Source organism: Asterias amurensis, chromosome 22, assembly GCF_032118995.1.
Source record: "Asterias amurensis chromosome 22, ASM3211899v1".
Classification (NCBI taxonomy): Eukaryota; Metazoa; Echinodermata; class Asteroidea; order Forcipulatida; family Asteriidae; genus Asterias; species Asterias amurensis.
The window spans coordinates 2,932,773-2,954,965 of NC_092669.1; the positions used below are offsets into that span (position 1 = coordinate 2,932,773).

Here is a 22,193-nt window from a genome sequence, read left to right on the forward strand (position 1 = left end):
GAAAATTTCATGATAAAAATTCATTCAATTCATTCATCTGCGTATGTTCTGATTATCTTTTTACATGTATCTGCAACATGACAAAAAGAAATCATTACAATGAATAAAAAAAAATAAAAAATAAATCACAATATTTATCAGTACGAGTTGAAACTCCAAAATTTTGTAAAAATTTATTTGGTACGAGTTGACTCGGGTACGAGATGACTCGGGTACGAGTTGACTCGGGTACGAGATGACTCGGGTACGAGATGACTTGGGTACGAGTTGACTTGGGTACGAGTTGACTTGGGTACGAGTTGACTTGGGTACGAGATGACCCGAATTCGTGTGAACGGTATTCGTGCGATGTGACAGTGTGTATACGGGTGGGTCATTCGGTGTGATCGCACACACCATGCACAGGGTATACGGCGGGTGGGTTTACAGCTGCGTATTTTCAGATGCAGAGCGAATAATGCGACTGCCTTGAGCAAGGCTACCATGGAACCGGTGAGGGGCATGTGCCCCTCCAGTTTTAGGCTGAAGTGGAGGGAGAAACACTTAACAAATTTTAGGCTGATCATGGAGAAAGGAAAAGCCCCCAAATAGCTAACACTAAGTCAATGCATTCATGCAACTTAGAATGCAGCACCAGCGGCCATACGCCACCAGAGCTAGTTTGTTCATAATTAATAAAACAAAAAATTGTTTCCTAAAATGGGGGATTTATAAGTTAATCCAAAGGATTGTATAGGAACCAATCCATTATTTATGATTTATAAAACAAATCAGAAGCACTTAAAGTTCAAATCTAAAAGATTTATTTTTTAATCTAAAAATGAATTGGTCCCTACATAAATAATCCTTTGGATTAACTTTTTAATCCCTCCCATTTTAGAGTATAGGGGTTCAGTTTTACATTCATAGCTTAACGTGCGGGTAATAGTCTCGGACTTTGTTCTGTGTGTGTTTCCCGGTTGCAAAAAAAAAAAGAAAAATTAAAAAATTAAATACTTATGAAAGAACGCCCTTTTTATACAGTTGTCAAACGGTCTTGATGTTTTACCATAGACCATTCCATTTATTTAAATAGGGGGATTTTCAATCCCAAATTATTGTTATTTTTATTTGTTTAGCACATCCATCACAATTCGCATAAGACCGGTCCAGTACAAAATCTACCACCACACACACACACCCACACCCACCCCTACAGTCACATAGACAGTGCGACGAACTTTTCAGAAGACCAGGACAGTTACATTTGTTATTTATTATAGAAACCAGGTCAAAGCATATGGCCAGCCATAGTTTCTGATCTTTGTTGAATTGATTGGCCAGCGAAGGTCACCGGTGCAAAGGAATATATACTTCACTTCAGGGCTTTCGCCGAGGCAGTTTACTGTTGCGTGGATAACCGACCAGGCGTGAGGCAACTTCACAGGGTGCAGGCTGTGGCGTCTATAAAGCTCTACCCAAGTTTCTTCTAATACCTAGCAAATATGGCGTCGTCCAACTTATCGAAGAGAATTCAAGCAATGCTCAAGTACGAGGACAATCTCATCATGCCGCCGAGTGGGGGTGTTCTGAGCGCCGAGGAGTTCGACTGCTCCAGTAATAAAGACGTAAGAGTTTCGCTTTAACCATAGAGCTAGTTAACCCATAGAGCTAGGTTTTGGGTGTCCGTATCTTTTATAGAGTGGTTCGTAGGCCTACCTCAACTACCTGTTATGCACATCCCATGCATTAATACTCCATGCAAGGCCGGTGCATGATTGTAGAACTACTTCGTAGTCTGGTTTCCCCTCAATTCCAGCGTGCTGGTCTGTTAGACACCATCTGACCTGCATGGATGGTCGACTACACAATCAAAAGTGCACAGCTGTATAGAACGCCAAAGAGGCAATTAATCCGATCAACACATCGATCGGTCTTTTGCACTGATCGATTTTCTTCCGTTGATAGGTGGGTACTTAATACGTCGATCGATTGGTCTTTTGCATCGATGGATCGGTTCTTTGATCGATTGGCGGCTACATGCCTGACATGGAAATCGAGCCGTATATAGCTGTAACTGCAAGTTCGGACACGGCCGTAAGGTGGTTACAGGTACTTAAATTTGGATAATAACAATAATGTAAAATTACCCCCAATCTTATTTTTTCCCATTTTTTTTTACAGGGTGTAATAAACATGAGCATATCTGAAAACAGATTGGTTTTCGATTTACTTCGAGAAAAGGTAAGTGTGTTAATTGAGATGTTATTACAGTTGCCAATCAGTAACAATTCTGACAATGAGGGCGTGCCTTAACAGACGCCATAGACCTTTTCGCAAATACCGGGGCGCGCGCGTAAAGCTTGGAATTAGGTGCATTGTGGTCTTGCTGGTATCCAAATTTGATCTATATATATCCTACAATGCACCTCATTCAACAGTCTGCAATGCCTTAAAGGCAGTGGGCACTATTGGTAATTACTCAAAGTAATTATCAGCATAAAACCTTACTTGGTAACGAGTAATGGGGAGAGGTTGATGGTATAAAACATTGTGAGAAAGAGGCTCCCTCTGAAGTGACATAGTTTTCGAGAAAGAAGTAATTTTCCATGAATTTGATTTCGAGACCTCAGATTTAGAATTTGAGGTCTCGACATCAACGATCTAAATGCACACAACGTCGTGTGACAAGGGTGTTTTTCTCTCTCATTATTATCTCGCAACTTCGACGACCAATTGAGCTCAAATGTTCACAAGTTTGATATTTTATGCATATATGTTGAGATACACCAACTGTGAAGACTACTCTTTGACAATTACCAATAGTGTCCACTGTTTTTAAATCCCACGATAACTTCTTTCTTTGTCTACTTTAATACTCATCAGATGCAGAAATGCACGGTACAACCAGAGACTTGGGCCGATGACATGTTTATGTATTCCGAACTTGGAGGTGTTCCAGAACTCAAAGAAGCCATCGCAAAATACCTACGCGTTACAACAAGAGCCGTTATGCCCGTCGATCCAACAAAAGTACGGCTGCCTGAGCCATTAAAAAACATACTTTTTGTGTTGTTATTGACAGATTTGCTTCAAATTTAAAGCTTTGTTTTGCTATTATACCTTGGTCCTATAAAAAAAAGGTTATTTTTTTTTATGTCAAATAATTTTATCTTAATCAGTATAACTGTTTCGCCATTTTGACTTTTGATTTCCTTACCAGATGGCGGTTTTGAACGGCGCTGACTCGGGATTAGAGGCCTTCGGGCATATCATCTGCGACGCTGGAGGTAAACTTTGTCAACAGTCTGAGATTTTATAAGAGATTATAGCGAAATACATACCAGACATCATTTGCATTTTTGTAAAAGACCGTATGCACATGACGTCATTTCAGTAGGGCGCCCTCACTATATAGTGGTCAAAAGGAGGTTGTCATTCGTCACTGGGTGCGTTCGATTAGCTTCCCCGGATCGACCCCGGTGTGTGGCGTTTTCTTTTTCCAGGACGAACGTGTGCAGATAATAATCCACGTTCGTCCTGGAAAAAAAACCCGTCACACACCGGGGTCGACCCGGGGAAGCTAAACGAACGCACCCATTGTTTTACCTCTAAGATGGCGGCTGTATGACGTCAATGCATAAGGTCTATTTGGGGATGGTTGGGGGGGGGGGCATGACCCGGCCTGTTACCGTAATGTATCATTTGTGTTCCCTCAGAGGCCGTACTTGTACCTGCTCCATATTACTACGGCATCCACAGATCTCTCAAAGTACGATTTGATGTTAACGTTTACCCGATTCCACTTTCTAGCGAGGTAAGTTTTCATCCGTCGCATCGCAAAACCCTTTTTTCATAACTCCGTGTGACAGTGTTGTTTAAGTTTCGACAACAGAGGACTTGCATATAATAACGTCCGCCGGACGGTTTTGCAAATGCAGTCGTGTCCGCCCGGACGCTGCTGCATAATGCAATTGTGTCCGCCCGGACACATTTGCATATGCACGTGTCCGCCCCGTGCAAAACCGTCCTTGCAGTAAATTAAACGCCCTTGGTCGACGGAACACGTTCGCCATTTTTTTTACAAGCTAAGTGCATGTCATGAATGAAAGGGGAAGTGTTCGGCCGTTGGGTATTCGCTGCAACCGTAAAAATACGTGAATATTCATGATGCATATACGTAGGTTCAGTGGTAGCCCTGGCGGCCTTACTCTTTCGTTTTGTACTACAGTGACGTCCTGGACATCAGGGTACATTTCTGGGGCGGAAAATTTTCACAGCTTCATAACTCAAATCTTACCTGCAACAAGCCACTAATTTCAACAGATTCACATTCCATGGCAGCATATATTTTTCTGCGGTGGGTTTTGGTCGTCATATATGTTCTTCACAAATCCGTCATTTTCATGAAATAATGCAGCTCCCAACGTTAAGAAATTCCCATTTTTGTTCGTACTCCTCACAGTCTGCCGTGTGTACGCAAGACGCACGACGCACAAATATTACGTTGCATTATACGATGGCCCAATAAAATCTGCAACTTTTTATTGTTAAACAAGCGTTCAAAATAAAGTCATTATTTTTGTTTTGTAGCCGAAATCTGACGAAACCAAACCATTTGAACTGACTGTTGAGCGTGCTGAGCAGGCTTACAAGAAGGCAACACAAGAGGTAGGTTTTATATAGAAATATAATATAAAACCTATAGAGAAAAACTAGAGAAAAAATATATTAATGTATAAATAATTATAACTGTATTAAAACTCCCGATTTGAAAGTCAAATTTTAGGTGATGTGCGGCCCAATATAACTATTACACCAAAATGTAGTACTTTTTTTCTTTCTTCTTTCTTATCAAAATAATATAGGGAATAGTTGTCAAGGGCCTCTTTCTTGTAAACCCCAACAATCCACTAGGAGACGTTTACAGCAGACAACAGGTTCTAGATTTACTCAAGTTTGCCAACAGGTAAGTAAGTAAGCTGTTCCAATAGCAACATCAGAAAATCTTAGGGCCATGTCAAACGGCAATTGTTACAGGGCAATTGTTTCTGTGGGGCAACCATTTTGCACTGTATGCAAACGGAACACTTTGGCACAAGAGACATTCTTTTTGCTGTAAAACTCACTATCCCCAAGAAAGTCATGAGAAAACTGAATTGTTGAATCGATGTTCTTTATTGGAGATTGCCGGGAATTTGTTGCCTTGTGTGACATGGCCTTTGTCACAATCTTCCAAGGTTTTTGGGTATACGATTGCCTTGTCTCTTTCTTATCCTCTATGAGCAGTGGCTATGGCTGGCTTGCTGTAAAGGCCTATTCTCTTACGTTGCAGCAAACATCCAAAGCCGTAGCCGAAGTCGCTTGGTTTAAACAGGTCCTCTTTTTAACATCGACAGGCACGATCTTCACGTAGTCTTAGATGAGGTTTACATGAACTGCATTTTTGAAGAGGGTGTCGATCACTATAGCATCTTCCAATTCAAAGAAGACGAGATACCAGACTTACAGAAAGTTCACTTCATCTGGACGTTCAGCAAGGTATTGATTAGTCTCCATTCAAGTCGTATTGCATGTGGTTTAGATTAATTAAAATCACCATCACAATACGATTTCCACCTTTAAGTGCTAGTGTTTATGGAGCATGTACAACATGTTTTCAGCATGTTTGCGTTATTCGTAAAGTGAGGAGTTGTTTCAAGTTTTAATAAATAATTTCCTCCATGGAAAAATATTAGAAGAAAAAAGAGAGACATGTTTTGTCCTTGTTGAAACTATCTTTAAAGCAATGTATATTTACATGCAGCTGTTCCACCTTTACCCTACTCCCTCCGTAGGATCTAGCAATGGGTGGGATGCGAACCTCTGTGAACTACACTTGGAACAAGGACGTCCTTCAATCCCTGAATGGCATTGCACATTTTCATTCGGTTCCAACAGGATGGCAGAAGATGATGGCAAAGCTACTTTCAGATACAGGTGACGTTTGTTTAGAACTTTGGAGTGCGTTTTGGCGACCCCAACCAAAAACTGTTTCTGACGTCATAACCAAAACGGTAACCGAGCTCACAACTCGGTTATCGTTCAGTCTGAACAGCAGAACCAACGACCAACAACCGAAACAGTTTTTGGTTGGGGTCGCCAACACGCACTCCTAGACTCCACAAGCTTGACTTGTTCACTTCAAACATCATCTGATAGGCTTTTATAAATCCAAACAAATGCTACACCTGACCCTGTTTGATCATTCCGATTCAAACGGGAAGTAACAATCCAATGTAAAAAAAAAATCCTGAACCGCCCATTTGATTTGTACAATTCAAACATCATCTGAAATGTCATTAAGAGCCAAACAAACCATAAACAAAGTGTGACCCCATTTGGTCCCGACTTCCAGTTCAAACAGGAAGTTTGAAAAAAATCATATGTCCTGAACCACACATTGGATTTTTACAATCTTTTGCATGAAAATTGTCAAGTAATGCTACAAATTTATGACTTTCTAGATCCACGATGCAAGTAAATATTTCTCTATAAAATGATGTCATAGTCTAAAAACCAATTGTCATGATTTATTTCAGACTGGTGTACCGATGTCTTTTTGCCGACATCGGTGAAAAGACTAAAGGAAGCTTTTGATTACTTCACCGCTGGACTGAAAAAACTTGGCGTTCCCTTTCACGGGGGACCCGCAGGGCTCTATCTTTGGGCTGATTTTTCCAAGGTTTGTACCATACGTCGTTTGTGAGAGAAACATGACATTGTCTGCTGTAGGACAAATCTCTACATTTACTATGAAAGTGGTGCCGCAGTGCTCCATATTTGGTCCATCTTTGGGCTGTTTTGTTACTAAACAAAAGTTCTATATAGGTAGGTATCGTAATCTATATACGTGGACAGAATCGTTTGTTTTAAAAGCGATGAAAATAGAGACAAAAAAACTTTTGGGATCACCTGCCATTAATCTCAACCCCTTCTTCCCAGAACCATATCTTTCTACACGATATTATACTTTTACATGAAACAACATTTGTTTAACTTTAAAATCTATCTATATGTCAATGCTTCGTTTTACAGTTTCTTTCAGCACCCACTGCTGAGGCTGAGATTCAGTTCCATCACAAGTTAATCAAGACAGGTGTCGAGTTCTCTCCGTCTCTACTATGCCGAGGTAGTGAAAGAGGATGGTTCCGCGTGGTATTTGCTCGCAAGCTGGACATTCTAGAACTCGGTATGTATATTAATAATTATAATCCACACATGATCTACATTCAAGAACAATAATTTGGTTATCATTTTAAAACCACAGTGTCAGTCAGTAGGAGTTGACTGAGTACTGTGCAGATGCATTCAACACATGATATCATATTGCAGGCTGGCATAGTTTATCTATCCGTCAAAACCACAGTGAATGGAATTAAATGGTGAGACAGTATGGGGGGGGGGTGACTGTATACTTTGCAAATACATGCACAAAGTGTTTTATATATATTTTGTTTATGCAAGTCGCCAGACACGCAAGGTCGTAAGACCACTTCAAGGTGTGGGCTACAATCAACTATTTTTTTGTAGGGGCCGTTGCCATTTGGCTGAAACAGAGTTACCCCCTTTACAGTCCATACGGATGATGTCCAGGCTGGCACAATTTAATAATAATAATAATATCGAAGCCTTATATAGCGCACGTATCTACCAAACAAGGTACTCAAGGCGCTGAGTATATACAAACTTTCAGAAAGATAGGTTATTGCAGTGATGAATTTTTGAGACCCAATGATTAGCACCTTACAAGGGTTTACAAGGTGCTACGATTTAACTGTCAGCCTTTATTAAAACCAAGTTGTGGAGTGTAGGCGTCCGTAATTCTATGTTACATTGTCTGCAATGCTTTGATGTCCATACAACTCTACTATTTTGTTTTGTTATAGTTTTGCCGTTCGTTTTCGTTGTTCATCATAAGTTAATTTAAAGTTTTGTTTGATTTTTTTTAAACACAGCTCTGGAACGAATCCAGCGAGCAATGCAGTCTTAGGCTTACACTCTGCCGTCAGTAGTTCAACTGTATTCCTTTATTTTACGGTTGTTATCAAGGATAAAATCATAATTGTTTAATTGTAGTCCTAAGTCTTACTGGATACTAAGTTCAAAAAATAGTTAATGGCCTGACCTTTTGTCCCTAGCAGAGTCTTTCTCGAAGGCTAAATGACAACACAACAAACATCGCTTGACAAGGGTGGTTTTTCTTTCATCATTATCTCGCACTTTCGACGACCAATGGGAGCATCTTTAATGGATTTGGCACGACACAAATAAATAAATAAATAAATAAATATAAACTCAAAACAGAGCATCACTTCTTGAAGGTGGTAATTGACTGTAGCTTTTGCATAAATACTGGTAACGAGCAATGGAGAGTTGTTGTTAGTATAAAACATTGTGAGAAACGGCTCTCTCTGAATTAACGAAGTTTTCAAGAAAGAGGAAATTTCTCACAAAAAAAAATACTTCAGGGGCCAACTTCATAGAGCTGCTTAAGCCAAAAATTTTCTTAAGCACGACAATAGCTCGCTTATTTTTCACATGTTACTGGCAAAAATTTCTTGCCATTATACATTGCTTGTGACTGGTATTTGGTTGTTGTTAACATAGCATAACAATTGAGTGGAGTCTTGGCCGGTAATCTGATTTTACTAAGCAAGGATTTTTTTGCTGAAGCAAAATTTTGTGCTTTAGCAGCTCTATGAAATTGGGCCCAGGTCTGAAGCCTTTAATCCGGCATCTATAAAAGCACACACAATATTGTGCATTATTGGTGTTTTCTCTTTCATTATCCTCTTGCAGATCTGATGACCTATTGAGTAAAAATGTTGTCCCCTTTTAATTACTTTATTCATATTATTATTATTAATCATCATGGGATATAAATAGTACAAGTGAATTTAAAAACATTTCTTGAAAACAAAAATAAAGCAAAAAGGTATTCAAAGCAACAGAGTGCAATGTGATTAACAGTATGTACATGTACGACGTCCGGAATAGCGAAAATAGGAATAGCGAAAATGTCTGAGGTATTTATGAAAAATAGCAGACAAGTGAGACTGGCGACGAAACCCCCCCCCCAAACGATTACAAGCAGACAGGCCCTACCTACACTTCACAAAGATTACCCTGTCAAATAACTCCATGGCCTGTAGCTTAGAGTCTTCCGTGTTGAGGGATGAAACCAAAGACATTTTCACGAATTAGATGCAGCGCTAAGTTTATCAATCACATTATCCGTCACTTCAAACAAGGTAATTTTTATCATCAAAGTTTACCTAAATATACCACTGAGGAAAAATGTTCGCCATCTATGGGTTGATGTGAATCTGTTGTTGATCCTTTACAAGAGCAGCCCCCGATTTGCCCGAAACTCATCGTATGTAGCGACTGACGCATCGTAGGGTTTGCGATGCGTCGCAGACCTATAAGACACGTCGCGGCTGCGACGAGTTGGCAACTTACGACGTGTAAACGGTCGCAACTTGCACTTGCGACGCGTCGCAGCGCTTCGTGAAATCGGGGGCTGAATTGGTAAATTTTTTGGTACTCATTTATAACTGTAACCGATGACTTTAATGCCGCCCTAAAAGGTTTTCCCCATGACGAGTGTGACGTCATCAAGCTAGCAGAGCTGGGCACCTCTTGTGATGGCTCTGTTTGGCACAGTATTTTGACCAAAAACACGTCTAGATTCCAGACTATAGCTGCTACAACTTCCCAGTTCATTAGAATGGGAGACTTTCAGGACGCTTGGTGGCAGCAGACTTACCAGGTAAAATCCATTGTTCTCGGTAATATGCGCGTGCTCAGAACTACGTAAACAATGGAAACTTACCTGGTAAGTCTGCTGCCACCTAGCGCCTTAAAGTCTCCCATTGTGTTAAACCTGCGGTCATTCGGTTTATTAATGGGCGGGCACCCTGTTGTGAACAACCTAGCACTCCCTAGAATTGGCATTCACGTGATAAGCAGACCAAGGTATCAAGCCCATATATTGGGCCCATATGGAAAATATCTGGGCGGAGGCCAAACACGCCGGGTGAAATCAAGTCGATTTAACGTCAGGCTTAGGCGTCCAAACAACGTTTCCATCGCCATCGTCTGACGCTGTAATGACGTTGATATTATGCTGTGTAGCAGTTAAAGGAACACGTTGCCTTGGATCGGTCGAGTTGGTCTTTGAAAAGCGTTTGTAACCGTTTTTTATAAAATGCATATGGTTGGAAAGATGTTTTAAAAGTAGAATACAATGATCCACACAAGTTTGCCTCGAAATTGCGTGGTTTTCCCTCTACTGTGCGAACTAACATGGTCGGCCATTTATGGGAGTCTAAATTTTGACCCCCATAAATGGCCGACGTGTTAGTCGACGAGGTAAAAGGAAAACCACGCAATTTCGAGGCATGTTTGTGTGGATCATTGTATTCTACTTTTACAACATCTTTCTACCCATATGCATTTTATAAAAAACGGTTACAAACGCTTGTCAAAGACCAACTCGACCGATCCAAGGCAACGTGTTCCTTTAACTATTAGTTCAAGAAAAATGTAACACAGTGTGTCCGCGTTGCCGTCCCCCGGGATCCGCCGCTGTAGTGTATACCCTTAGATCATGCTTGGATCAAATCAAAAGACAAATACTTCTTTTTGTTTTTTACTTATTTTTTATTCCCCTCGACAAAGGATACCTATAGCTACAATCCAGTCAATCACATTAACAATGTCTAATTATAAAGCAATCAACACTATACAATTAAAAAACCATCATATCAATTAAATTGATATATTAAAAAATAGAAGATGTATATAAAAAAATCAGTTAATATCCCAACAAACCACACTCTCCCATATAAACACCTTTTTAGTATGTTGTCTTCTTCATACCATGGAGGAATAAATTAGCATTTCCTCCATGTTCATACCAATGATAAAACTACGGTAAACAATAGCCAAGCGAAGCTAATGTGATGCGTTTTGGTAAATTCATTCAGCCTCAATACCTCGCGAAATACTGTGTGTTTAAAATTTAAGTTTGTTAAACTGTTTCCAAAATACAAAGACGATGTACCTGTATCTATACAACAGGGTACGACTGACATAATATTTGCAAGTCATCTCGAAATGAAAGTGGAAAGTCTTGACCTGTGCGACTCAAGTAACATCATCAACGAGCAAAACTATAAATCCCTGCAATAATGGTAGGCAACTTCCCCTCGAAATCCCGGCTAAATTACGGGATTTTACATTCCCCTATCTGCGGTTCTTTGTGTTTCAATTTGTTCACAAGAATTGCATCCGAAATTCTTGTATCTTTAAGAAAATGTTTGAACCTCCAGTTTACTTTCCTTACAAAGGATTAAAAAAAAAGTAATCAACCAACTAACTACAAAGTACTGAAAGCTATGTGCAATTTCGACATTACATGATCATCTTTTTCGTTCACAATTTGTTTAATATAAAACAAGTGATTAATTCACTCTCCAGAAAATAAACTGTAACCTAAGAGTATCGAAATTTATTTGAATTTCGTCGCGAAATGTTGTCACTTTACAGCGTATCCTTGATTTTTAACCATAAGCTATACTCAGTGTGATCAAAAAAAGAAATTTGTCCCTAGGCAAAATCAGTAGACTGGCAAGATTCTGATAGCGCCCTCTTTTGATATCGCCCTCTTTTAAATTCTCCTAAAGTCCATGTATATTTTCCATATGGGATGTGGGGGAGATAATCAGTGGGACAGATTCCTTATGTCACTGGCAGAGGTTCAAATCCCCATAAAGCAAATAATTTCACCCAAAACTATCAGCAGATTATATAAAAGATAGAGCAAAAACATTACAATTCTATAAATTTCAATACAATTCAATGAAATGCAAATATTTCACACCAAACCAAACGGTTTGAAGATTATATTAAGAGCAAAAAATTAAATAACAAATAAAATGCAAAATTTCAATAAATGTCGATGTATTATCAATACAAATCTGATTTGATCATTAGACACATTCAAGTTCAGAACTCTTTGTGGTATTTCTACTAGCTTTATTGATCTCTCACAGATAAGTGACCAATCCAGTACGCTAATCCGGTCGAATGAAAACTTTCAGCAGGCTCAACATCCGGGAGCACCATTCCGACCAAACCCAGTCAGTCCGTAAAAAGTTCCTACTACCGTATGTCCACTCCGTTGGCACACAGTTTGAGCCCAGTCGGCACCATTTTTTAGAATGTAGTGAGAACAAATTCGGTGTGATGGGCGGGGCTAAACGCAAGATGACGCGGCAATCTGGCTATCAAAGCCAAAGCTACTCCTAAAGTCGAGCAGCGTAAACTGTTTGAAATGTCGAGACATCGGCTCTTTTCAGAGCCCTCCTTCAAACGAGATATTATTCATGGTAGTACTAGCCTTGATCAAGGCGCTACAGCCAGCCGCGATCTGCAAAATCCCAGTCCCCATCACTGAATTCCACCAGTGCACCCCCATACATAACACAGTGCATATAATACGTATACAGCGTATGTACACATACTTACTGTACATGTACATGTACCATCTGTATACGGTACACTTACGGTACATGGGTACTTCCTAAGTTTGAGCCACGTGTGCGAGGTTGAAAGTAGAAAGACACGACCGTACTCACGACTACGCTATACTGTTCTCGCTGTACAATGTATGGTAATGTACATTTGTGTATGCACTGCATGCGTGTGCAGCGAACCGGGCCGGGGAACAGTACGTCAACAGCCTTGATCAAGGCTATGGTAGTACCCAAAAGTTTACTATTAGTTACTTCTTATTATGGTATAATATGGTTACAAAATTTTCAGGCTACTTTTTTAATCAAAATTGTCTGATTTTTCCAAGGCGCACAAAATCGGAAATCAGACTTAAAGTATGGAGAGTATCATGTCTGTATCCATATGATAATAGGCAGCTCTTTATAAAAAAAAGACATGTGAATCCTGAGTAAGATGAAAAAAGGCAGAGAGTACTGCCTCATATGACGCATAAATTTACATAATTATAGAGCCTCAAAAAAATATACCTCTGTGACTGTATTAAAAATGCAATAGAATTCAAGAATACTTGCAGAATAACTGTTTGAAGTGAGTTGTGCATTTAGACATCTTGTAGGAGTAATTCTCGAAACCAGCTTCAGCATTTCATTGGTTCTGCTCCGAGTTCCTTGGCCATAGTTTCCTAAAAAATAAACACCACCAAAATACGAATTTCTACATATACATTGTAAGCACTGTGTACTTTCCCTAGCTAGTTCTATGAAGAAAAAAAAACCCACAGGCAAAACGTTGAGTTAAAAAGGATCCATAAAAATGATAGTTGGTTCTCAATCTCATATAGTGCACATATCTAGTAGCTACATGTACATCAAGGCCCTTCACAACATCATTTTCCCTGTAGTACAGAACATGATTCGGCCCCGTAGTGCCAGGCCAAGTCTGAGGTCATCTGGCAGCATGCTCTATGTTCCTCTGACCCGTTTATCCAGCTATGGGGACAGGGCATTCAGTAACATTTCACCACGCCTCTGGAACTCTCTGCCTCAACATCTCAAGGACGCACATGACATCTCTCGATTCCAACATTCTCTCAAAACCCATCTCTTCAGATTAGCCTTTGCAGATATTGAGTGAAGTTTTCTTCTTGTTCTTTGACCAGCGCCTTTGAATGTTCCACAGATTTAGTGTGCTCGATAAATGCTGTATTATTATTATTATTATTATTATTATTAGTATACACCGGGTACTTTGACCAAACTCTCTTAACTCCCTGGGGAGCATACAACCTCAAACTAAGGCCCGGCTCATAATTCCTGCGAATGCGTTACGAATTCTGACGCAGAAATTTGATGCTGGCACGAAAGCGTGGAATCATGATGGTAAGCGCAGAATTCCGCGCACTGGTGTTTCTAAACAGCAGAGTGTGGGTTCGAGTCCCAGTCGTGACACCTGTGTCCTTAAGCAAGACACTTAACCATGATGCTACATCCTGCGGATAGGACGTCCAGTGTGTTGTGTAATGCACGTAAAAGAACCCGGTGCACTTATCGAAAACAGAAGGGGTTTGCCCTGGTGTTCCTGGTTTGACTGGTACATATTGCGCCACAGCACCTTGTAGACCATTACATGGTGCAAAAAGGAGTAGGTCCCACATACCTTGCACGGAAATACTGTATGTTGAAGCCCCTTGAGCGTCACTGAGTGACGGTTATGAGCCCTTTATAAGAATCCACTATTGTTATTATCATTTCTCATCTTACCATTTCATGGATGAGGTTACGATGGTAGAAAACTCCGCCATCTGCGTCAACTTTCTTCATGTGTTTCCTTTCTGGATCACCTGCAACAAGGACTTCTGTCTCCCCTTCTGCCTAAAGTTTGCAGAAAGCAAAAATAACGATTGGAAGAGTTCTTTCTTTAAAGGGTTTGGGTACTTTTTGTAACACAAAACACAATGTCCACAGATTAACATTAAACTTACACTGTTTGAAGATAATGATAGCAGAGAGCTTCCCTTAAAACATTACTTGCTGAGGTGCTGTAGTTTTTGAGAAAAGTTTTTGAAATATGTGGACATTGTGCTTTTTGTCCTACAAAAAGTACATAGACCCTTTTATAAGCAAGCTACAGGAGTACTTATCAAAACCGAAAAAACAACAACTGTTTCAGTGTGAAAGATCTGAATCATCAAATTCATATCAGTACCAATTCTACACAGAAATATTTCTAGGCATGGAATTTTGTCTCTAAAAAGGCAAGGCTACTTTAATTTTGCAATAAGATTATTATAAAATGAATTGAAACCGCTTACTGGTTCAGTGTTTCTGCATTCCCCCATGAGAGTTGACATTCGCTGCGGAAAACCAGGAGCAAAAGCCTCTGGGTCAATGGCAATAAAACACTGCCCCTAAAACACAAAACGGTGACAAACTAGATTAAAAACAGTTCCAAAAACACATTTTCAAAATAGTACTTTCTCTTAAAGGAACACGTTGCCTTGGATCGGACGAGTTGGTCTATAAAAAAGCGTTTTTAACCGTTTGTTATAAAAAGCATATGGTTGGAAAGATGTTTTAAAAGTAGAATACAATGATCCACACAAGTTTGCCTCGAAATTGCGTGGTTTTCCTTTTACTGTGCGAACTAACACGGTCGGCCATTTATGGGAGTCAAAAATTTGACTCCCATAAATGGCCGACTGTGTAGTCGACGAGGTAAAAGGAAAACCGCACAATTTCGAGGCATGTTTGTGTGGATCATTGTATTCTACTTTTACAGCATCTTTCTACCTATATACATTTTATAACAAACGCTTTTCAAAGACCAACTCGACCGATCCAAGGCAACGTGTTCCTTTAACTTAAGAGAAACATTTACAATTTGAATTGGGGATAACGAATATTAATTTTTGATTTAACCCATTTAGTAAACACAGATGTGTTTGAGCACTGTATACTCAGTACTTTCCAAAGCTCTGTAAAAAAAAATCACAGGCAAATTACTCGGGTGGAATTCAAACCCATGACCTTTGCAATTCTAAAGCAGTGTCATACCAACTAGGCCACCGAGGTTGCCCAGTAGCTAGAAGCAGTTTGAAATCAAGATTAAATCAAAACATTGGTTGTCTACAGTTTACATTTTGTTGAAATGATCTTGTTAAAAAAATGAGAACACTAGATTGATCTATGCTTACCAAATTAGCCTGCGCGTCTGTTTTAGCCTTCCATTTTCTTACGAAGGGACCAAAGTTAGCTCCAGCCATTATACCGCACATGACCTCTACCATCATACCTAGTCCATAACCCTGAAAAAATAGAATAAAAAACAATTAAAAAAGGCAGTTATTGTGAGCTCTTCCCGTCGTCACCCTACAGGGGTATACAAGCTTAGGATGACGACACCAAATGCGATTGTGGCACATCACCTCAAACTAAGTCAAACCTTCTACGATGCCCCGACCTTGAGGAGCTGCCTTGAAGACCTGTCGGCAGCAAACGAGAAGAATTGAGATGCGCCCAATCCTGGCCAAACATTTGAATAAAAACAGATGATGGACTTGAAAGAAGAGTGGGCAAGGCTTCTTAGTTAAATTGCTTATACATCAAGTTATTGTTTTATTAGGAAGACAGACGTTTTGAACTTTCGACTGCCCTAAAATGTTACGACACACCCCTATGTTTTAACAACTAGTATGTTCCGACGCACCTAAACTTTGCACCGACACAATCTACATGTTCCGTTACCCTTTTTTGTTGCCTGACACACAAGGCCTGAAGGCCACTTCAAGGTGTGGGCTACATTTATTTTTTCCAGAGGCCATTGCCACCTTCTCCTAGGGCTGAAACAGGGTTACCCCTTTAACAGTCCATACGAATGTAGGCTTGGGTATCTTCAATTTGAAGCCTAGCCGGTAGAGCAGAAAGCACTACCTCCCCAATTTTATGTAGAAAGTGTCGCGACCGAGATCCGAACCCACACCCTGCTGACCAAACACCAAATGACCTCAAATTCTAAATCTGAGGCTTCGAAATCAAATTCGTAGAAAATTACTTCTTTCTTGAAAACTAAGTTCCTTCAGAGGGAGCCATATCTCACAATGTTTTACACTATCAACAGCTCTCCGTTACTTGTTACCAAGTAAGGTTTTATGCTAATAATAATTTTTATTAATTACCAACAGTGTCCACTGTCTTTAAATGTGTCCACAGTGCAACTATCTTCAATGTGTGAGGGTAACCAACCCAAAGGGCAAGGGCAAGATTAAGGCGGATTTGGGCAGCACCAATCTTACCTTGTATCCCCCAGAGGTTTCTGATCCGCCTACGGGCAACAAGCCCCCACCAGACAAAACCTGCGACGCATCCAAAGTCTCCTACAAAAAAAGGGAACAAATTGATTCAAAGATAGTAAGCATACCAGTAGAGCAGTTTTGACTAGATTACCAAAGCTGTAACTTGTTTTTATTTAAAGCCATACTACAAGCATTTTTCACTTTCTCCACTACTGAACCAGACTCAAAAGAGGTGAAAAATCGAGTTACAAAGCAGGGCCAAATTTCATGGCTCTGCGATCCCCATTTTACGCTAATTGTGCACGGCTTACAAGCGCCAAATTCCTAAGTCAAGTGCAGAATGCCTAGTAAAGTACACTATGCATGCGCACAAGCCGAAATTCCCTGCTAACCTGCAAAATACACTTGACGTAAGCCTGGAGTTCCTGCTTCTGCAAGCGCCACTTCTTTGCTCACGGTTTGCAAAGCCCAAAAATAAGGCCCTGTACTTTACCTACCTGTCCAGTGGCATCTGTTCCCCAACCATTAGGAATTGGAACTTGCTTCATGTTGTTCAGCTCTATCTAGACAGGTGAAGAACATCAATGAAATAAATGTTAATTTCTTTTGTTATGCAAGTTGCTACCCAGGAAAAAATTCCCATTGAGTCCCATTGATATTTTGAATGGGATTTAATGGGATCCCATTGTTTCAATGGGATTCAATGGGATCCCCTGTGGATCCCATTAGATCCGGTTGAATATGTCCCAAATTCCACCCCAATCCAATTGTATCCCATTAATCCCATTCAAATTTTCAATGGGATCCCATTAAATCCCATTGATTTTTTTCCTGAATTTTTTCCTGGGTAGAGACACAAGGCCTGAAGACCACTTTAAGGTGTGGTCAACAATCAACTATTCTTCCAGGGGCCGTTGCCACCTACTCCTTGGGCTGAAACAGGGTTACCCCCTTTACAGACCATACGGAAGTAGGCTTGGGTATCAACCATCCGAGGCCTGGCTGGTAGAGCAGAAACGGTAACTACCGCACTTAATAAAGGATACATTATTACAATATCATGTGGTGAAAGCAATTACTCACTACACATAGTCAACCCTCCTACTGTCTGACCATTTAATATCAGCCCCTGTAGTTTTGAACCATACATAAGCTATGCCAGCCACAGTGATAAGATATCATGTGATGAATGCACTACACATAGTCAACCCTCCTACTGTCTGACCATTTAATATCAGGCACTGCGGTTTTGAAAGATAAATAAACCATTCAAGCCTGCAACATGTATCTTGGTGAATGAATCTACATAGTATACAGTCAACCCTCCTACTGTCTGACCAATCCACAGTTCTTTAATGGTTGATAAACTATGCCAGCCTGCAGTAGTATATCATTGTTAAGGAACACATTGCCTTGAATCGGACAAGTTGGTCTATAAAAAGCGATTGTAACCGTTTTGTTAAAAAAAAATGGTTGGAAAGATGTTTTGAAAGTCCAATATAATGATCCACACAAATATGCCTTGAAATTGCATGGTTTTCCCTTTACTTTGCGAACTAGCACGGCCAGCCATTTATGGGAGACTTCCTTAAAAGGTCGACCGTGTTAGTCGACGAGGTAAAAGGAAAACCCTGCAATTTCGATGCATGTTAGTGTGGATCATTGTATTCAACTTTCACAACATCTTTCAACCCATTATGCATTTTATAACAAACGGTTACAATTGCTTTTCAAAGACTAAGTCTTGTGGAGGAGGTTGAGCCACCCTACACAGCCTGTGAGGTTGAGTGGTTTCAAATGGTTGGTCAACTCTCTGGAAAAATGGTACCAAGAGTGAGAGGGTTAAGCTCTTACCTTTCCTAAAGCCACGGTGGAAGTTGCCATGTCCAGCACAAAACTGTCGCCGTTTTCGGCTGGAGCGGTGACGGATATTGGATTTGTACCTAAGAGGGGCTGGGTAAAGATTAAAGATTAAATCAAATTTTAAAATATTTATTGTCATCAGAAAAGCATATTTGTTTACCCTGTGAATAAGGAGAATACATACAAGTAAGAGCGTAACAACAATAGACAACAAAAATACAATGTTACAAGTTAACAGAAGGTTACAAGTTAACAGAAACATCCAAATAAAAAAGAATGGGGGCAACATGTTGGCAGCACCTCAAATCTCTTTCTTTTATTTCGAGTGGTACCAACTGAGAGCACAAAATGATTTAAAGACTTTGGACACTATTTGTTATTGTCTACGACCAGTCTTCTCACTAGGTGTATCTCAACATATGCATAAAATAACAAAACCTGTGAAAATTCGAGCTCAATCAGTCGTCGGAGTTGCGAGATAACTATGAAAGAAAAAAACACCCTTGTCACACAAAATTGTGTGCTTTCAGATGCTTGATTTCGATACCTCAAATTCTAAACTTGAAGTCTCAAAATCAAACTCGCGAAAAATTACTTCTTTCTCCAAAACTACTTCACTTCCGAGGGAGCCGATTCTCACAATGCTTTATATTATCAACCTCTCCCCATTACACTTTACCAAGTAAGGTTTTATGCCAATAATTATTTTGAGTAATTAACAATAGTAACCACTGCCTTTAACACCAAAACAAACTAACCTTTCTTGCACGAGTTGGCACGACCAGTGGAGATGTGTTTGTCATTGACATACCAACAAGGCCAGCTTCAGCACAACGCATGGTATACCAACCTGCTATGCCGTAATGATTAGACCCTGTCATACAAAAATAAAAAGTAAATATTTACGATTAAAAAAAAAGAAGATTTTTTAACAGAGCTCAAGAAAGTTCTGAGTATACAGTGCTAACACACATGGGTTTATAATTATGGGTAAAACCAAAGTTAACATTCTTTTTCCCGATGCGAATTTCCATCTATTAGAAAGTGGAAAGCAAATACCTTCTTTAATAACAGGAAGTATGCATTTGGAATTTATTAACCAATTCTTATATAGCGCATTTTACAATATTCGTATCAATGCGCTTTACATTAGTGCCCTGGTCATAGGGCCAATAACGTCCCATTTAATGTTTCTCAGTACACAACCTGGGCAACAGTTTATATCGCTCCAAAGGCTTTTTCATTCACAATGTCAACCTCTGCCCTCGCAGGTTCCCATTTATACCCCTTGGTGAAGAGAAGCAATTATTAGTAAAGTATCTTGCTCAAGGACACAAGTGTCACGACCGGGATTAGAACCCACACTCCGGTGAATTAGCACCAGAACTTGAATTCGATGCTCTTAACCACTAAGCCATGACACCCTAGTAAAAATCTACTAAAATTAACGGCAATAAAAAAGTATAAAGCATTTTGAAAATCATTTCATTTTGAAGTAAATGCGAACACAAAAAATGATGTAAGTTTTTGATCACCTAAAAAGTTTAATTTAAGAAATGATACTGTCAGAAATGTTGCTCAGATTGTGTACAACAAATACAAATTATTCTTCCTGTGGGGTGCATTCGTTTAGCTTCCCTAGGTTGACCCCGGGCTGCCCGGTTCGTTTGGATAGCTTTGACGGGGCTCACACGGGTCAGCTTGTGGAGTGGGTCACTTGGGGGTGACCTGAGGTGCATGCCGTCACCACGAGAGGGCGAGTTTAGTCGTTCGATTAGCTCTTGTCAGGGGCTCACCCGAGTGAGCACTGCAAGGTCGACCCAGAGAATTAAGCTACACGAACGCACCCTGTAATTGCTGAATGAAATGCAAGCTGGTCTAGCTAGGGATCAAACTTGAGCACTAGCTAGACCAGCATACACCTCATTCAACGCATACAGCGCGCCAACCGAGTATTTGCGATAAGGTCTACTCAGGGGCGCGCGTTAGGCTTTGAACCAGGTGCATTCTGGTCTAGTTAGGAATCAAGGGGTATTGCCAAATATTGTCTATGGTGGCACTTAGCCCCCTCTGGTGTTCAATTTTAGTTAAAGTTATTCCTGCCAACCTTTTGCCACGACCATTCCTATTCCAGCTTCCTTTGCTTTCTTGATGGCTAGATCTGTGCAGAATCGCCCCACGACGGGTCCGAGTACGTTGTTGCCGTCCACCCATGCTGTGCCTGCCATTTCTTTCAGGATCACTGGTTCCCCGTCTTTGGCAGTGGTGCCACTCTTTACATCATCTACATACATTTCTGATGGGGAAATAAAATAGAAAAAATATCTTATTAAAGATTCCATACAGGCACACAGGCCTGATACTTCACAGAGGCAACGAAGGGGATTCGCCTCCGTTGCCTCCATGAAGTATCAGGTCTGCCTTTGCATCCTTCATATAGGGTGCGTTCGATTTGCTTCCCCGGGTCGACCCTGATCTGCCCCCGGTATGACCGTATAGCTTTGACATCATTCCAGGGGCTCACCCGGGTCAGCCCCCAGTGCCCTGCTTGTGGAACGGGTCACTTGGGGCTGGCCCGAGGGGCATGAAGTCACCATGAGAGGGCGAGTGATCGTTCGATTAGCTCTTGTCAGGGGCTCACCCGAATGAGAGCACCGCGGGGTCGACACAGGGAAGCAGCTAATCAAACACACCCATCTAGGCACTAGTCCCCCTCCTCCATACCCCGTGGTTTGGGTACTAGTGATTACACTTACTGAGTCTGTTCATTCCATGGCTGAAGTGTCCCCGATAGTCCGCACAAGCCAGCAGGGCAGACAAGTCCTTTGCATGGCTTGGTTTTGCACCGGCGGCCACCATGCTTCGTTGCATGAATGCTGATGCTTCGTCAAGGGACACCAGTGCATAGTCTCTGCAAAACAAAAACAGGTAAAAGAAAATATTAATGTTGGTTTTACGCACACACTTTATGTATGTTAGCGTTGTATACTCAGTACTGTCCCAAACCTCCCGAGTTCTGTGAACAAAAATCACTAAGCATAACTACTTGATGAGATTCAAACCCATGACCTCATGCAATTCAAGAGCAGTGTCTTATAACAGCTAGACCAATGAGATTGTCGTAGCTAGAGGCAGTTCAAATCCTGCTTTAGCAGCGGTTACCGCAATGATTTACATGTAATAGATGTTAAATTTAACATCTAGAAAGAGAGAGGGGGACAGAAAAAGTTCAGTGTGGTAATGATGCTTTAAATAGTGTGGTAGAACATCACTGGGAATGTGTAAAAAAGGAAAAGTTTACCTTTGGTCTTTAATAATAATAATAATATCGAAGTCTTATATAGCGCACGTACCTACCAAACAAGGTACTCAAGGCGCTGAGTACAATTTTCAGAAAGATAGATAATTGCAGTGATGAATTCTGAGACCCAATTATTTAGCACCTTATAAGGGTTTACAAGGTGCTACGGCGCATTAAGCAGCCACAACCAGGAAC

General features: G+C 40.5%; 2 protein-coding genes across 2 annotated transcripts in view; one reads left to right on the top strand and one right to left on the bottom strand.

The window, feature by feature from the left end:
• The first annotated feature begins 972 nt into the window (after window positions 1–972).
• On the top strand, window positions 973–8,918 carry LOC139953720 (1-aminocyclopropane-1-carboxylate synthase-like protein 1). The gene is made up of 12 exons (XM_071953246.1): window positions 973–1,607; window positions 2,164–2,223; window positions 2,866–3,012; window positions 3,203–3,269; window positions 3,699–3,796; window positions 4,573–4,650; window positions 4,848–4,948; window positions 5,379–5,520; window positions 5,817–5,958; window positions 6,561–6,703; window positions 7,057–7,210; window positions 7,977–8,918. The coding sequence occupies exons 1-12, from the start codon at window positions 1,485–1,487 to the stop codon at window positions 8,009–8,011; spliced, it is 1,290 nt and encodes a 429-aa protein (XP_071809347.1). The 5' UTR covers window positions 973–1,484; the 3' UTR covers window positions 8,012–8,918.
• Window positions 8,919–10,676: 1,758 nt separating this feature from the next.
• The window catches only part of LOC139953953 (choline/ethanolaminephosphotransferase 1-like), a 36,194-nt gene continuing 24,677 nt past the window's right edge, over window positions 10,677–22,193 (bottom strand). The window contains exons 9-18 of the mRNA XM_071953563.1: window positions 21,454–21,608; window positions 20,805–20,993; window positions 19,456–19,571; window positions 18,689–18,787; window positions 17,332–17,397; window positions 16,835–16,915; window positions 15,737–15,847; window positions 14,855–14,950; window positions 14,304–14,414; window positions 10,677–13,225 (exon numbers count right to left, since the gene is read on the bottom strand). Coding sequence (XP_071809664.1) covers window positions 13,181–13,225; window positions 14,304–14,414; window positions 14,855–14,950; window positions 15,737–15,847; window positions 16,835–16,915; window positions 17,332–17,397; window positions 18,689–18,787; window positions 19,456–19,571; window positions 20,805–20,993; window positions 21,454–21,608 — 1,069 coding nt within the window. The 3' untranslated portion in view covers window positions 10,677–13,180. The remainder of the gene's footprint in view (window positions 13,226–14,303; window positions 14,415–14,854; window positions 14,951–15,736; window positions 15,848–16,834; window positions 16,916–17,331; window positions 17,398–18,688; window positions 18,788–19,455; window positions 19,572–20,804; window positions 20,994–21,453; window positions 21,609–22,193) is intronic.